Source organism: Gastrolobium bilobum, unplaced genomic scaffold (assembly GCF_033153095.1).
Source record: "Gastrolobium bilobum isolate Gb01-03AN ecotype WA unplaced genomic scaffold, APGP_CSIRO_Gbil_v1 utg53380, whole genome shotgun sequence".
Taxonomy (NCBI): domain Eukaryota; kingdom Viridiplantae; phylum Streptophyta; class Magnoliopsida; order Fabales; family Fabaceae; genus Gastrolobium; species Gastrolobium bilobum.
Genome location: NW_026897886.1, coordinates 128,974 through 145,886, shown reverse-complemented (window position 1 = coordinate 145,886; position 16,913 = coordinate 128,974). Strand labels below are relative to the sequence as shown.

General features: G+C 43.7%; 2 protein-coding genes and 1 pseudogene across 2 annotated transcripts; 2 read left to right on the top strand and 1 right to left on the bottom strand.

Annotated features, from left to right (window-relative positions):
- Positions 1–3,766: 3,766 nt before the first annotated feature.
- LOC133311160 (probable DNA-directed RNA polymerase) lies at positions 3,767–7,077 on the bottom strand. The gene is made up of 3 exons (XM_061512177.1): positions 6,825–7,077; positions 5,456–6,702; positions 3,767–4,009 (listed from the first exon to the last, which is right to left on the bottom strand). The coding sequence occupies exons 1-3, from the start codon at positions 7,075–7,077 to the stop codon at positions 3,767–3,769; spliced, it is 1,743 nt and encodes a 580-aa protein (XP_061368161.1).
- A 1,590-nt stretch (positions 7,078–8,667) lies between these two features.
- On the top strand, positions 8,668–10,473 carry LOC133311159 (DNA polymerase-like; annotated as a pseudogene).
- A 4,080-nt stretch (positions 10,474–14,553) lies between these two features.
- Positions 14,554–15,478, top strand: LOC133311150 (cytochrome c biogenesis CcmF C-terminal-like mitochondrial protein). Its single transcript, XM_061512169.1, has one exon. The coding sequence runs from the start codon at positions 14,564–14,566 to the stop codon at positions 15,446–15,448; it is 885 nt and encodes a 294-aa protein (XP_061368153.1). The 5' UTR covers positions 14,554–14,563; the 3' UTR covers positions 15,449–15,478.
- Positions 15,479–16,913: the final 1,435 nt, after the last annotated feature.

Below are 16,913 nucleotides of genomic sequence, written 5' to 3'. Positions count from 1 at the left end.
AGTCCCGCCGACTATGGCTATGGCTGACAAGGAGCCTAGCCCCTAACCTATTAAGTAAGAAAAGAACAGATGCGCGAGCCGCTCGATTAATATTATATATACTTTTTTTGAATAAAGGGATTGAGAACAACTGCTTTGGCGAAGATTCGCAGTTTTCCAGCTCACTCTGTCTTTAAACCTAACCTTACCACAGGATACCGACTTAACACGGTATTATCAGCCCATTTCGAAGTAACGCGCTGGCTGCACTCCTTAAAGGAAAAAGTTTTCCAGTAAGGACAGCCAGTTTTTTTTTTAGCTCTTACTTTTCCCGATGGGTTCTGTGTCAGGCAGAGCTTTGCCAAGGCGCATTTTCCTACGTGTGATCGGGCCGAAGTGAAACAAGGGATCAAAGCGTCGAGGCGCGAGCTTTCTTGATTATCCACGAACAGGGCTTGGGCTTAAGAGGAGCGGAGCCTTTGAATCCAAAATTCCTCGTTAGGAATAAAAACTAAACTTCATATTATCATAAGATAAGAGGAAGAAGGTGAGGCCACCAGCTTTGGTAGGAGAGAAAAGTAGAAATGAAATTGCTCGCGGCTAGATATGAATTGAGACGAAAGCTTGACAAGCCCATTCATTTAAGAAGGAAAGCGAGAAGTTAGTCGAGCACAACCTTCCAATTAAGCAAGGGCCCTTCAAGCAGCCACCAAGAAGAATGGAACCATTGGTATAAGGATCTTAACTATTTGGCTTTTTTTTTTCTTTTGACGGGGTTGGGGAATTCCCCGATCCAGTCCTTTATTGAGTACTTAAGTTTAGTTTAACAATCCAGATGCGGGGGAACCATTATTCAATAAATCCTGCCTTTTTTTTATAGTTATACTAGTTCCATCCTTGTGCTGGGCGGAGGCAAGGCGGGTAGAAAGAAAAGAAAGAGTGGACCTTACCCTTTAGCTAGCCCCTAGGCGAAGGAAAGAGGGGTAGCTGGCCCTATCCAATTTCCTTGGATTGGGGGTTCCATCTCTTTAATAAAAGTAGAATCCTACCCTACTGCAGGAAGTCTTCAAAGAAGAAATCAAATAAGGAAAAGAATATAGGAATACCAGGATTCTCCAGTCTTCCTCAGAGATAGATCGGAGAAAGAGGAGATCTAATGAGAAGAAAGACCGGGGGTCAAGTTTCGTATAACAGAACCATTAGCGATTGTCGCTCTTGTCTTATCTGCTGCTGTCTCTGACTGACGAAGAAGGAGTCCCACTACACGAAAAGAAAGAAGGTAGGATCCCGGGTTAAATGGTTGATGGTTGAATGAATGTGACCAAGCCAAGAATGGCTTTTGTTGACAGAGAGATTGGCTAAGATAAGACAAGAAGAATCCGCAGTTCTCTTTCTCTTTGAACGAATCCCCTGCTTTCGCCTTTGAAGGAGTAGGCGACCTTGGAGTCAGGGTATTAGCCTTTTCTTCAACCATGTCTTGAAAGATAGCCAGTTCATGCTAGAACTCTAGTTACCGTTTCAGGACTGGGCTAAGAGAGACTGGAGTAGTTAAGAAGCAAGGAAAGGAAGAAGGAATGAAGACCCAACGTCAACTTTAAAGCGAGTGAATGCCCGGTTTAGACCATCGGGGAGGAAGCAGAAGCTGCAGTTGTTCACGAATCCGTTTCAGGTTCGAGGGAAGGAAAAAACGTTGCCCTGTTGGTGGTTACGTTTGTTTAAATCTATAGTACGCTGACTGGGCCCCCTGTCCGTCCCTGTTATTGGTGCCATAGGTACTGAGATAACACACCAACTCGAGGGAGGTGCTCGACCTAACATTCTCAACCCATATGAGACAGGGTAGCCGCCTAGATTGTTACTGATGCTGAGCCTGCTAAGCTAAGCCACATGCAGACTTCGAGTACCTTCATGTAGAACAAAAAATATACCAATCAGACCACACCAAGTGCTCTTGAGCACCCTGCCAACCAAATGCGCAGGGCGAGAAAGGCGCTCACCTACAACCCCGCCTGCCTCGGCTTAACCGTACTACCCTGTGGGAAAGGTTCCCACCCAATGGACTTAGACTTGGCTAAGATTAATATGGGAAAGGGACGCAGAGCGAGATGTCAAGAAGGTCGGGAAGAATAACGTTAATGGGAGTATGTATAGAGAGGCTAGTACGTACGGGTTCGGACGGAGATACCACTATTGAGACCGGGCCTGGATCTTTGGAGTCCGTGTTGCCTCCCCGGACACAGAAAGGCTCGTGGAGCTTTATATGCCGGTCTGTTCAAGGAGCAGAACGGGCGGGAAATGGACTACTGTGCAAAGATGAATTTGATTTTGAATCCATTACTATTGTTGAGTAAAGCGACTACGTTCCATTAAGAGCATATTCTATTAACAGTAATCCTTAATGCACTGAAAGAGAGGGAGTCCCCCACCCCAACTAGGAGCTGAGCCTATGACCGACTAGCCTTTGTGATTTGATTGCTTATTCGAAGGCAGACTTGGACTCCTTTCCTTCTATTCATCAGATTTTGAACTGACTCCGGCCTTGGCCATAGAGAAAAAAGTGAGTAGGTTGATAGAGGAGGCCGGCCATCAATACGTTTATAGAGAGAATTACCCCTCTTTGGGGCCATGGCTTCACGGGGACAGTACAGATATGGAGTTACGAATATATAGAATAATCATTTTGATGAGTTTGGGATGAGAAGCGACGCCTTTTATGATTTTATGTGTCTCTGGGTAATTTACCCATTGCTGTGGTCGTGAGGAAAGTGATTCTCTTTCTTTTTATTTTTATGCTTTCCCAAGAAATACCTATTCTATTATATTACACTTCATTTAGGGTTAGCGTTTACGACTATAGCAACAGAAAAGCCCGAAAAGAGAACGAACTTAACATAAGAAAATAGCTAGGGGAATTATGACTGACTAACTAAGCGCTGACTTGGAACTATTTAAACACTACCAAAGCGAATCAATCATAAAAAAGGAGGTGACCCGGTTTGTAGAGAAATCCGTTCTATCCCGAGCTGGTAATTAGAGTTAGAAGCTTTACAGCTTCCTCCCAATACCAACGAACCATGCGTAGAAAGATCGAATAAGACCTCGTGAAGATAAGATCAGTCTTTCCCTAATCAGACTATTGCTCTTCCCCAATCACTGCTCGGGAAAAGTCTGGAAGAGACCATTGGTCTGGCAAAGGTTTGCCAAAAATGAGCATCTCCAGCTCCAAGCGATCACAAATAGCATCAAAGACAGTACTAAACATTAGAATGACTCGAATTGACTGTATCTATCGACATCGGACTGAAAACACTGTCTATAGACATAGAGGAAGGGTCTTCCCCAGAAGGAGAGATTAGTACTGGAAGGTGAAGATGAAGGAATTTGAGCGCTGATGTAGCTAACAGCCACCTTCATAGTCGATTCATTAGGGTCGTCACCTTCTACCCAACTAGTGGAAGTATCCACCGTTTTCTTTGTCTGTTAAGCCTCACAGCTATGGGACTTCCTAAAGAAAACTGCAATCGCAGTTTATCTCACAAGACCACCGAGATCTTCGACTTAGCTCCCAAAGGTAATCCACCCAGCCCCTACTTGCTTTGCTCTATAAACTTCTATCCTACCCTTTCCGAATGCCCGGGCCTTGAGATTACTGACTTTCAGCTAGTCACAAAAGTGCAGCTCCGCTCTTCATGCGGCCAAAGAGTTTAGCTTCTGCCTTATTATACGATGATAGTGGCTAGCTTCTTTGGCATCTTCGGGTGCCTACTTCCAGCAGATCTGTGGGCATTCAAAGTCGAGTTTCGGGGCTTCGTTCTTCCAGTTCTGCAAGCTTTCTGGATATCCCTTCGTTAGCCTTTTTGAATTCAGCTACCAGTGAATCCTGTTGTTTGAGGAACTCTGCATCTTTGGCTTGTAAGTACCGAATTTCAACTGCTAGCTGCTCTCTTTCTTCTTCAATCTTTGAGAACCGAGCTTCCAGGGAATTGAGCTGTTCATGCTCCTGATCTAAGGCACTCTCGCAGTTAGAAGTCTTTTCAGAAGCAGGATAAAGTCAGTCTTTGGGTACTTTTTGGTTATTTTGGCTGTAGCTCTTCGTCGTCCAGGTGCATTTGATTGTACCCAGAACTTCTGTCCATGAATGATATGGCTTCAAAAGCCACTGTTCCCGTCAATTATGAGTTCGCTTATTGGTAATGGGAAGTCCTCTTTAGGGCAAGCTGCATTTAGGTCTCTGAAGTCGACACACACTCGTACTTGTCTGTTCTGTTCTTCTTGCGTACTGGCAAGATGTTGGAAATCAAATCCACTTGGGAAATAGGATTCCCTTATGAAAGAAAGCGGCAGCTATGAATTTGTCCACCACTCCATGGGTTCATTCCTATTCAATTTGCATCTCGAATTCAATGTATTCATATCGGATAGAAAGATGAAATCTTCTTATCTGTATGGGAGTCGCTCTTGAATCGAGTTAGTGAAGATAGCAGAAAGCTAGTCTTCTTTTTGTTTTGATAGTCAGAGATAGAAATGCGGCGAATCGATAAAGAGCTTATTAGCTTATTTCAAAGGGAAGGACTGATTGAGTATGAAGTAGAAAGAAGAGACTAGCTGATGTGCTTACAAGCCTTTGATCCTTTCTATCTCTTATAGACTATAGATTTTGATTCAATTCCAAAGATGTAGGAAGTGTTCCCCAGCGTCGAAGTGAAGTTCTCGGCGTCCTCCTTCCTAGCAGCCTATTCTAGTTTCAAACCTGCAAACAGAAACTCTTCGCGCTTTTTTTTACTCAAAAGTCTGGAAACTGCCTTTTCTCCTGAGGCGGGACTGGTATTCCATTTCTTTCTCGAAAGAGGTATGCTCTTAATACGAAATGCTTTGCTCTACACCTATTTGCTGCTTTCTTACCGGCTAGCTAAAATGGATCTGACCAGCAAGACGAATTGAGCGCATTCCTCCGTAACTAGAATGAGAAGACTAAGCAGCTGATCCCGATTCTGACCAGGAAGACGAAAGAAGTGTGGACCAAGGATCCCCTTTCTCTACTGAACTCAGGCGCCCCTATCAAGTAAAGAATTCCCATTCTTATGCCGGTAGTAATTAGAGTCTGATTGGAACGACATCGCTAGTGGGCTCAGTGGTGAGCCCAAGGGGTGGATGAAGGAGGTGCTTCCAAAGGCTAAAAGCATGCGAGCTTAGAATCTGTCATTCTTTTCTATACATATTCTTTGATTCTGGACATGTGGAAACTATCCGTTGAGCTTACTCTTCTTGCTTTACCTCTTTCATTCCCTTCCTGCTTTTTCCCCATCCCATCGATCCATCAACCACTCGACGGAATCAACCATTGCTTTGGAATAGAGATCCTTTCTTCCCAAGTTGCCAGCATCTTATTGCTTATATTATAAGGAATCTTTTTCTGTAAATAATAATGAAGCGTATCTTTGGGGATTACACAACGGAAAGAAAGGGGTATGTTTACCTTTATGGAGTCTCTTTTTATGATATGTTTCATAACATTCATATAGATGAACTCGTTGATGATTGAAAGTGGCGGGCCCATGTTACGAATGACATTGCTATAAATCATTGGTATTAAATTGCTATTTGTAGCTGTACTTAAAAAGTTCTCGTGTACTGTGTATATAGGCTCATTAAAAGATAGCATTTCTTCTACGACGTTCATTGCTATATTAGCATCCTTCTGATGGATGAAGTTGACGAAGGTAGAGATATCTGTCTTCCTACGATCTCTCTTAGATGATGAAACTCTGAGAGTGACCTTACGCCTCTTCTTATGAAGTCTATCATAAACCCATATATTTGTGGGCTCCATGATCATATAATCCTGTACCGTGGTAAAGTAAGGCACTTTATAGAAAACAGGGCGATCCCCTGCAGACGCGATCCAGCCTATATGACGGATCAACCGGATCAGGCATTCCATGCCAGGATATCTCTCTTTCCAGAACTTAAAGCAGGCAGAGGCTACAACGAAGCATTCCTTATGAGTGATGTAGTGAGAGAGATGTTCTTTCAAATCGTTGGCCGTGCTCATTAAAGTTTTTCCATAGATTTTAGGCATAAAGATACCTTTGACATGCTTACGAGTGAGGTACTTGCAAACAATTGTTGATAGATTATTAGGAAGTTCTACTTTCATGAACTCCTTGAGCTCTTCGAGAAAGAAAGCATAAACATCTTGGATTTCTCCATCCGAAGATGGGATGAGATTCGTTCTCTTAGCCATGGTTTCATCCAACAAGAAGTAACTCATAATCTGATATGCACTCGCGGAGGCGTCTTGGGTAATAGGGGTGTTCCTAAGAACATCCATTTTGTAAGCGGTGAGTCCAATCATATTGGCGAAGAATTGAAAGGGACGTTTAGCCTCAAGAGCAAAATGGGATGGATTCTTATTAATCTGATCTACGTTTTTATAAAGCCACTCATGTGCCTTCTCGGCAGTGGGGAAATTCTTAAAATGGAAGGCGGCTGCTTCAAAAAATGGATTTTTCATATCATTAGATATAGATTCCATAGGTTTGGTACCCGCAAAGAGGATCAAACTTCTAGCTAGATCACGCTCATGGAAATGCAAGACCCCACTGCGGTAGATTCGACCTCGGAAGTCGAGAAAGGCCGGCAAATCAAAATGATAACCATCGTAGGCTAATGCCAGCTTGATAATGAAATCCTCATAACGAGAACACTGTATGTCCTTACATACTGTAACATTTCGCTAAAGCTACATAATTTATTAATATCCTCATCCTTCATGTATAACTCTCTAAGTAAGTTTGATACATCTTTTATATTAAAAGAGGAAAGAAATCTTGGCTTGAGTAAACCACTTTCAACAAATGACATCTCATTATCTAGAAGATATTTCAACCAATCACTGTTGATTTGAAAGGCCTGAAGCTGCAGCTTGTTCATAACATCACACAGTTTCTTAGAATCACCCCCATTTTTTCCAATATCAATATAAAAATGATTAAGGTTACCGGAACTTAACAGGCGGTAACGATCATAAATATCCCCAGTAGGACCACTTAAATAACCCCCTGATAGATCGGACAGGGTTCTAGGGCTTTCCCCCATCGGGCAGGCACTCGTCCAATCTAGAGGTTTGCATACCATAGGCAGGTTGAGCTTGATCGGTAGTAATGAAATATCAAAATTGCAGACTGCGTAGAGATGGGTTGGCAGATAATAAGATCCATTCTTCTTTTTCACCACTTGAACTTGATTGCTATAATCATTTATGAATGTGATCAAACCCCTTTGCTCCATAAATGGAATTAAGACTGTACCGATGGGATACATATTTTGTAATTTTGATCTTTTCTTACCCTTATTCTCTCCACCATCCGTGGACTTAGAAAACGGTGTTTTACACCTGCGGTTTTTCAATAATAAAGCTTGTGTCCGGACACTATGCTCTAGTCGATCAATAAATAAAAGTAGCAAGACGAATCATTGAAGTATGTTCAAGTGTGTTAAAAACCGAACTTAGTTCATAAACAATGAATGCCTCAATCGTATACTGACCGAACTCTGAAATCAATTCTATATCTTCCTGGTTGGATAAATCTTTCCTAAGAATATCCTTTGCACATCCCTCATCATTCCTGATTCATATTTTCATTATATTGGGAACACTCTTAAACATGGATTCTTCATCGAATTGAAGAGTCAGGTCCTCCATTTCTAATTGGATCTTACGTAATTCTTCTTTTAATGGGAAGCTAGCTTTAGCTTTATGCAAAATATCGAAGACTTCTATACTGATACCTTATAGATTGAGTCTTATCATTCTTCTCATCTATGTTAGTCTGTTGCAAATACGAATAAAAGTTATTAAAAAACCCTTATTAGTTTAGTTCTTGTTTTTCTTCCTCTTTTTTGGCACATCTTTCAATGAATGACGAATCCAAATTTCTGATGGTTTAATCGGCATGGCTTTCCAACTTTTAGTTTAGAGATCCTACCTTTTGGCTTTCCCTGAATGAATATGGATCTATTCAGTTGTCACTACCCTGGAAGACTTTCCGTTTTCTTTATACTCTGACTACTGCTTTGAGAGGTCTCTGGACGGCTCTTGCCAGTGACATACAGCTGTAGAACGGCATTTATGGGATTTCCCTGTTGTGTAGGTAGGTGCCACTACCCAGTATAAAGTACATCAGTATCCCCTCTAGCATACATAGTAGCTAGAGAACGACATTGGTATTACTCTAAAGAGTCATAAATTGATTGGTGTACTTTTTTTGGTGCTCTTCTTGCCTTCTCCACTTCTGATAGTTCGACCCGGTCAACTGGATATGACACTGGATCAGATAAGTTCATAGAAAGCGGGTCAACTGCTGGTCTTACCACCCTTGCAGAACCGCATTTCTATTTGGATCTATCACTTAAACATAAATAACTAGGACCCGGACCCCATCGAAAGTTTTTCTATTGTTTGCAATGTAATTCTTAATCATTTCCACCTCCGGGCTTTCCCATTCATCCCGGTGGTGCAAGGCCTTCGATCTAAAGGTCTTAGAAAGTTCAATTCTACAAGTAAAGGAGGGGCTCTTATTGAAACCTAGGTTGGCAGTTCCCTAGCCCCCCGCCCCCCCCTATGAAGAAAGAAGTGCTCAACCTCTCCTCTCGTCATGCAGTCTTCAGTCATGGGCTTTTATGTGTATGCCAGGTCTCTTGTTGGTTCGTCCAGGTGAACAGATCAATAAGAATCTTATGATCGATACTTACTTCAGCGAAGAGTACTCTATAATCATGGATTCCTTTGAAGAAAGGAGTACTAAGGTACTTTATGACTTGGTCTTAAGGATAGAAACGATAGTTAGACAAGAAAAATCTACTTTGACTATTGACTTCCACAATTTCTCTAGATTCGATGGTATTCTCTTGCTTAAGCACCTAGCATGTCATCATAAGAGCTACAAAAACCACTGTTGAGGAACAATAGGCTTTACGAGATAGCTGTCTATTCTGGTAAGAATATGTTCTTCTGCTTCAGAGACTCCTTGAATCTACTCCCTGGCAAACTTAGCGCCCTTGCTAAGAATCTATGCCCGGGTCTAGGCCAGAAAGGCTCTATCCCATATGATGAGGTTAAACTCTCAAATCTGGTAAGTATGAAAAAAAGCTTGTTAGACTATATGAAGCAGGACATCCTTCTCCTTGGAGGTGTAATGCAAAAAGCTCAAGAGATTAATTGGAAGCTGTTCAACGTGGACATAGAAAGCAAGATTACCGTTTCCTCACTGGCTCTAAGCATCTTTCGTATGAAAGACTACGATGATTCTAATTGGCCGGCCTATCCACATCCCAAATAAGAATGAAGACTTCTTTTTTTTTATAAGGCAGGCCTACTACGGTGGTCATACAGATACATACAAGCCATATGGCGAGGACCTATACTACTACGATGTGAACTCTCTCTATCCCTTTGTAATGAAGGAATTTCCAATGCCTGGTGGTGTGCCAGTCTGGCATGGAAATCTGGTTGGTAAGGAGTTAGATGATAGCTTGTTTGGCTTTATTGAGGCATATGTTGTATGCCCGAAGACTATCAAGCAAGAGGCCATTTCTACCCTATCGAGACAAGAATAACACTCTCATCTTTCCAACCGGGGAATTTGTTGGAGTGTACTATAGCGAGGAGTTAAAGTATGCAAAAGGCCTAGGCTACACTGTGATCCCAATCTCAGGATACCTCTTTGAGAGGAGGGAAAGCCCATTCAGGGACTTTGTTAGCACACTCTTTGAGAGCAGGTGAGAGGCAAGGAAAGAAGGTAATGAGGCCCTGGCCTATGTTTACAAGATCCTTATGAATTCGCTTTACGGTAGATTTTGTATTCACCCTAAAAGCACGACAACCGAGATCTGCGATGAAAATCGATACCAATATTTGATCAGGAATAGTGAGTTCATATACAGTGATATGCTTAGCAATAACAACTACATCGTTTCATACCATAGCAATACCGATAAGGGCTCAGATTATTGGAACCCACCGAAGAATTCAGCAGTCCAACTAGCAGCTGCGATAACTGCCTCTGCTAGGATCCATATGTACCCTTATATATAAAGAGATGCTACTACACGGACACTGACTCTGTTGTGCTTGGTCAGCCACTACCTGAAGAAGTGATTTCATCTTCTGTCTTAGGCAAGTTTAAGCTAGAGGACAGAGTCATGAAAGGATACTTTTTAGCACCGAAATCCTATTTCTACATCACAATAGATGGAGCCAATGTTCTCAAGTACAAGGGACCAGCTAAAAACCAGGTCAATCCTGAATGGTTTGAGTCACAGTTCGCTGACCCATCTCGTACAAAACAGGTACTGGTTTCTTCCAACTTCCGATCCAACAAGCACGGAAAGGCTCTAGTAAGCGCCAATCAATTGTTTACGCGCCCACCTTCTTTGCTTTTCTTCCCTTCCGCTTGGACCGCGAACAGCCGATCTTGGCTGGCTGGCCAGTAAGGAATTGTTACTTGGGGCCGTTTCCCATACGTGCTTGTTCATGTAGTTTAGTTTTATGAGGATTCATTAGGATTAAGCTTACGCTTGTGGTGTCGGGTGGGCACAAGAATAGCCAATTCAGGCTGACCCTTGATTCTATGGGTTAGATCGTCTTCTTTCTTCTATACGACGAAGGAAGGGTGCGATTCAGTCCGCTGAACTTGGGCGATAGATGTGAGGGCTACCCCCAGTTGTGCCAGAGCTCAGGTATCTACGAGAAGCTGAGGGAGGAACAATGGGCCGATAGCACCGACCGATAAGTAAGGTCGACCCGAGGGGGCAAGAGAAGAGCAATAAAAGGCCCAGCCTTGATTGTTGTAGCTTCAAGCCACTCAAGCAGAGAGAAAGCCCTTGTTCAAGCTTAGAGCAAAGACCAATGGAAAAGGTGACGGATCTCCGCAGCTAAACCATCGTCAGGTTCTCATATATATAATGGGCTAGCGTCCGGTTTAATACAATGAAAAAGGGGAAGTCTACTAACTATAGGGCTACTCCACCTGACGATTGTTGTCTTCTTTCAATAATGCTTTGTTGGTCACCGCTGCGAGGCATCGCTGATAACATCGCCTGTTGTACAGTTGCTTTAGCCTAGGAGCCAACCTAGCTAAGGTTCACTCCTTTTTTCTTTTATTTCCTTGAGAATGAAAAGTCCTCATCCTCACCCGCAGCAAGCACTTTTTCTTTGTTTGTTCTTTGTGCGAGTTCAGTGCTTCTCTGATTCATAGTGGGACCCGCTGTTCATTAATAGGGGTTCTTCCTTTTCTTTCTATCTATTAGGAACTGCTTGTAGAAGAAAGAAGATCAGGCAGTTTACTGCTAAATGGGGCTAGGAACTCCTATCCCGAGGGGCCGAAAGGCGAATAGACGACCTACTAAAGACAGATCGTCAAATGGCGACGTATATAAAGGTTCCTCACAAACTGAATTGCTTTCTCGAGTTGCCGAAGCTGAGCTTGAAGAGCTTGTTCTCTCCACTCTTGCTGCTTTCTTTGCTATTGCTTCTGTTGAATGTAAGAGGGGTGAATTGAAACTTCTACGACTAAGTGCTATGGAAATGGTTCTCCACACGGAAGACCTATCCCCCCGCTCTACGAAAGAAATGAACGAATGGAAGACAGCCAGAGGAATTCCGAACTGCCATGCGGGGTTCTTATACCAGCATTCCCTTCAGGCCGAATCGAAGTTTTTGTTTGAATAAGGGCCTAAGGAATGGAAGACTCACGAGGTAAAAAAACCTGACTGCGAAGAAGTCCAGGCAAAGGAAATGGGCACTTACACTATAACTATAGATAGACAGCTAGAACAATTTCAAGACTTGGCAATGATACCACAGGAAAGAAGAAGAAAGCCGCTTACCACCTAAGGGTAAGGGAATGGCTGGACTACTAGCTAGGATGAAAGGTATTCGGCCCTTACTCAAGGGATTACTGATTAGGCTTTAGGCTCCTCGAAGGAATGGGCTAACTAAGTAAAGTACCTTACCTTCGACTGATAGCTAAGAGAGAGCTAGACATAATGGACATACACAAGGAAAACCCTGACCTTAGCCTCACTTCCAAGCTTGAGACCAGACAAGAAATAGATACTATTACATATACATGCGTAATTTGATAGGTGAACCAGGATTAGAAGTGATTCCGCCCTAAAGGAGGATTTGATCACTGCGGGGCCTATTACACCACCATCAAATGAGACACCAATGCATGCACCACTTACAATAGCACAAGAGGAAGGAAGAAAACACAGAGAAGGAGATCATTAAAAAACCTGCAAGAGCAGTACAATCACATAAAGGAAAGACTGTGAATAACTCACGCAGTAAAGCAAAAACCTAAACTACCTATTAAGACCTTACTACGAAAAAAAAGTCAGTTGCAAGTCGAGAGAGAGAGAACTTCCTAAAAGGAGAAGTGAGAAAATTAGCCCTCGTAAAGCCCCACGGAGCGGTAAGGAAGGCAGTTCACCAGGTAAGGCCTCCCATCAGCTAGTTCGGTCGTTAGGTAGAGAAGAAAGGGCTTCTAGCCTACTAGTTAAGTAACAGCAGTTGTGGTTTCTTAGAATCATCCTCAGAGGGAGCCCATTACAGCACCGGGATACATAACATAAAGGCAAATCATTGTAAAGTCTTATCGTCAGGTTTGAGACTAAGATTCGAGCATTTAATCGACAGAATTTGCATTTAAAGCCAAGATGGTGTAAGTGATTCATAACTCATCTTCCCTTCGTCGCTGTAAGTGGAATGCCCTGAAATTCTTCCTGAAATAGGGACTCGAAATCGAATACAGCCATTAGGAGAGATCCCGGCAGAAGATGCCTTAAGCATATATTGACCCTCTATAGGACTAAAATATGGGTTAGGGCAGCTAACCCACCCATACTGTATGCTTAAGGCATCTTCTTCGCAACAAGTCTTATTCCTATTGCTTCTAGCCCCATTACATACCTTTGATAGCCATTTCAAATCTATCTATCTATTTGAGACCAAATCCTATGACCACATTCTCCTTTGAGTTCCGATCTGACATTCATTCAGAAAGCGCGAAGAACTGACTTATTAATCTATATATGTATAGTTAGAAATCTCGGATTTGATTTGAACCAACGCTCATCAACGGATCACGACGTGAACTGTCAACCGCTCTACCACCGAGCTACCGAGACGGGAGGGACTGATTGATACATGGAAGCCTATAAAATAAAGTGAGTCCGCTCATAAGAACAGTAAGGCTATCTTAGTCTCATCATGTGCCCTTCTTAAAGAAACCTATCGAATGAAGATGCCACTCAGGGACCCCTCGTTATGGATAGGTCTGGAAGAGCATGGGAAAGAAAGATCATCTTGTTCCTTTAGTCAACCGTGATTCTATTATGTTTTACAGCTATTCATTTGATTGACTCTGTTCCGAAGGTCCTCAAGAATCACTCTCAGGCTCGGGGATGCACAAATATCTAAATGATAGACAACGATTCCCTAATGAGACGAACTGACCGCATTTTAGAAGAAAACTCAGAACGAAGGCTTAGAAAATGAGTCTTTTGGGGGAGGCCCGCCCGGAGGAGAGCTGGCAATGGGCTCTTGCCTTACTTAACTTAATGGGAGGTGCTAGTACAACCCTTTCCTGAAATGGGATTCCAAGTCGTGTTGTTTTTGTTATATTTTAGTAGTATGGGCGCATAAGGGGAAGCTAGCACTACATTTGATATTCCTTTCCTTGGTCTCTTGCGCTTTCAGGCAAGGGTAGCTAAAAAGTAAGAAGGTTCTGAAAAAAAAAAGACAAGCCTTAAGTCCCTCCCCTGGTCTCCTTAGTGATCGGAATGTAGCCAATGGGAAAATGACGTATGGTAGTAGTAGTATGAGTGAGTGCTTTCCCACTATCTATATAACTTCTTCGTCGGGCTAAAAAGATAAGTAAGTCAAATATCCTTTCTTTTAAGGCCCTTCTTCAAAAACTTTAGCTCGAACGCCCAGAGTCCAGACGCTCAAGCTCTGATTTCACCCGATACGAAAGGATCTCCGCTAAAAATGAATCTGATTCCCACGAATACCATATTCTATATTATATAGTATGGCCATCTTGTCATCATATTCGCCTTCCCCAGAGCATAGAGCGACTTCTTCGCAATGTCAATATCCTTCCTCAGCTGCTCCAAGAACAAGATATCTCGTAGAAAGAATAAGTAGAGCTAGACTGCATGAGTGGCTTGTAGGAGAAAGAGTGGAAGGATTCTAGCCAAGACGGAGATGCAAGCTTGTCTGCTATTGGATGTTCTAGTTTAGCTCGCGGATTGGTCTTCATTGCGCACCATCTGGCTGGTAAGAATAAGATATTGTTCCGCTAGTGTTGCTTGGTCAACAATTTGGATAGTTTGCTTTTCTTTCATCTTTCTAAGAGCAGTCTGTTTGATCAAATCAGGGATCAGACCGCTCCTGGTGTTCGAACTAGTCATTAATGGTCGGCTTCATTGGTATCCTTTCGGTATGCGTTGCGAACACTTTCATTTTGAGCGTCTCACCTTCTCTAGAGAAGCGAAACTCGAACGGATAGAGCAGATGGTCCAACTACATAACTTTTTATTTTTCATTACTTCTATGGTCGTGCCTCGTGGCACGGCAGCACCCTTACTATTGAAATGGTTCGTCAGTAGAGATGTTCCCACAGGTGCCCCTTTTTCCAATGGGACTCTAATTCCTATTCTTATCCCTTCATTCCCTCTTTTGGTCTATCTACATTCCAGGAAATTCATACGCTCCATGAACGGAGTCTTGGTCAGAGCAAGCCGCCCTATTCTATTACCAGACATAATTGGGAGAAGCTCATCCGAAACTAGAGCTGGAAACGCCTCATTTCGTTTCGTTCCCGTTCTTTATTTCCTTCTTCTCGAATCCAAGGGGGACTTCTCATATTTAGAATCTTTCTGCGGTGTGCTCTGTTTACTATTCTTTCGTACTCTCTTCTCTTTACCACGCGATAGGTCAGCAAAGCGTGAGCGGGCGCGGAGAAGGAAACGCCAAACACTTCGGCCTAACCCTAACGGGAATGAGCAACAACGAAATGACAAGATGGGGTGCTCCGGGCACCCCCATTTAGAAAGAAGGGTAGAAGGTTTTGGGCCTGTAGCTTTCCCCGTCCCCCCTTCGTCGGGTGGTGCTTGTGTGGGGGGTCTGCCACCTGAACCTGAAATCGGGCTTGAAGCTCTCGCCTTACCAACGAGCCGACAGCTGATGGCTGTTGGTCACGACTACCACCAAAAAGCTCCAATGAAGATGAATATTTCACATTTTGGAGTGTGCATCTGTATGTTGGGTGTTCTTCTGTCGTGCGACCCGGCGGCTTATGTGCGACCTGTGGCCCACGCCTCCTATTTGTTCAGGGCGGGCGGCGTGAACTCTGACTCGATCCGGGTATTCAATCCCGCCGCTGAGATGCTCAGTTGACTCCTTAACCTTGATAGGAAGATGGCTTATTCCATAATTCGTGCATAAGGGTAAGGAACTTTGGATGAACTAATGCGAATGGGTGTAAGCCTCGCTGCTCGGAAACACCCAGTGCTGACCACACTGAGAGACACGAAAGCGCAGGTAACGCCAGTTGGCGAAGTGGCGTTAAGCATCCCTAGCGGTACGAAAAGAGAGGTCGTGATGATATCATCTACGTCCGTACCGCTCCTCGTGGAGTAGATCCCGCATCCAACCAAGTCTTTGACCAGGGAACGGGAGAATTCCCACTACCGCTGGAAGGCCAGCCGGGCCGTGAGCGCGGTGGGAACGGGCTTCCCAAAAAGCCAGCCCCGGGCCGGGGTCGGCATAGAATGAAGGGGACGGCCCTAATGTTGTGTTGGCAAAGCCAACTTCTTGGGTTGCGGGCGGAGAAGAGCGGACGTGGGGACTCAGACCGGGGCGCAGCGTAACTAAGAGAGCCATTCCATTTAGGGCGAGACAGAATGGGCGGGCACGAGCGGTCTGGTGTCCGAGCCAATTGGTCAGACGACGACTACTTCACTTATTAGATTAGTATTCGCCGCCTATCCCGAAAAAAAATGGGATGAAATAGAAAGAACGCTAAGCGCTAGCGCTATAGTATATCCATTTTTTTGGGGGGGGATTTGCTTCTTCACAAGCTTATCCCCGCCCCGACCGGCAGCTGCTGGGTCTCCCCATCTCTCCTAAACTTCCCCCGGTCTTCGGCCCGAGCTGTATGAGGCAGAAACTCGCCCCACGTACGGTTCGGAGGCCGAGCCCCACCCCAGCAGTAATGGTGCGGCTTAGGTCAACTAACACAAAGAAGATACAGTTCACTCAACGATTGCCTTTGGGTTCCGAACTCCATATGGGGAAGGAGCGTTGTTGTTTCCGAGGTCTCGATCATTTACATGGACCCACTTCTCATTCCATTTGTGGTAATTTGATGATCTATAAACCGTCCCTAACGAACGATCGCCTCATGTTTGAGCATGATGAATCACTTCGTGCCGACCTGTTGCCAATAAACTTTCCGGCCTCATATGAGAATGGAAAACAGGATCATTTTCTGCATTGGTGGATGAATAATCGCGAACATAATAATTTATGGTTGACCATGTTCCCAGAAAAAAGATACTTTAGAGAAACAACGAGCACGACTGAAGTGGCTATACATACAAATCCATTTACGGATAGATATGCTTCGATTGGAACTGGAAGTTCCAGAACAGGCGGCTGGTATACCACCATAATGAAACTGCCTTTTCTTTTTTTTATTCGGATAGGATTTATGTTGGCTTCGTCGGGAGGCTCGCGTAGTTTGTTACGTCAGCTCCAAAAGGATAAGTTGCGTTGGAATCGAGAAAGTTCCGTGGAATTCAAAATTGCATTAATAAAATAAAAGGAGTCTTCAACCCTCTCAATCAATAGAGGCTAGATC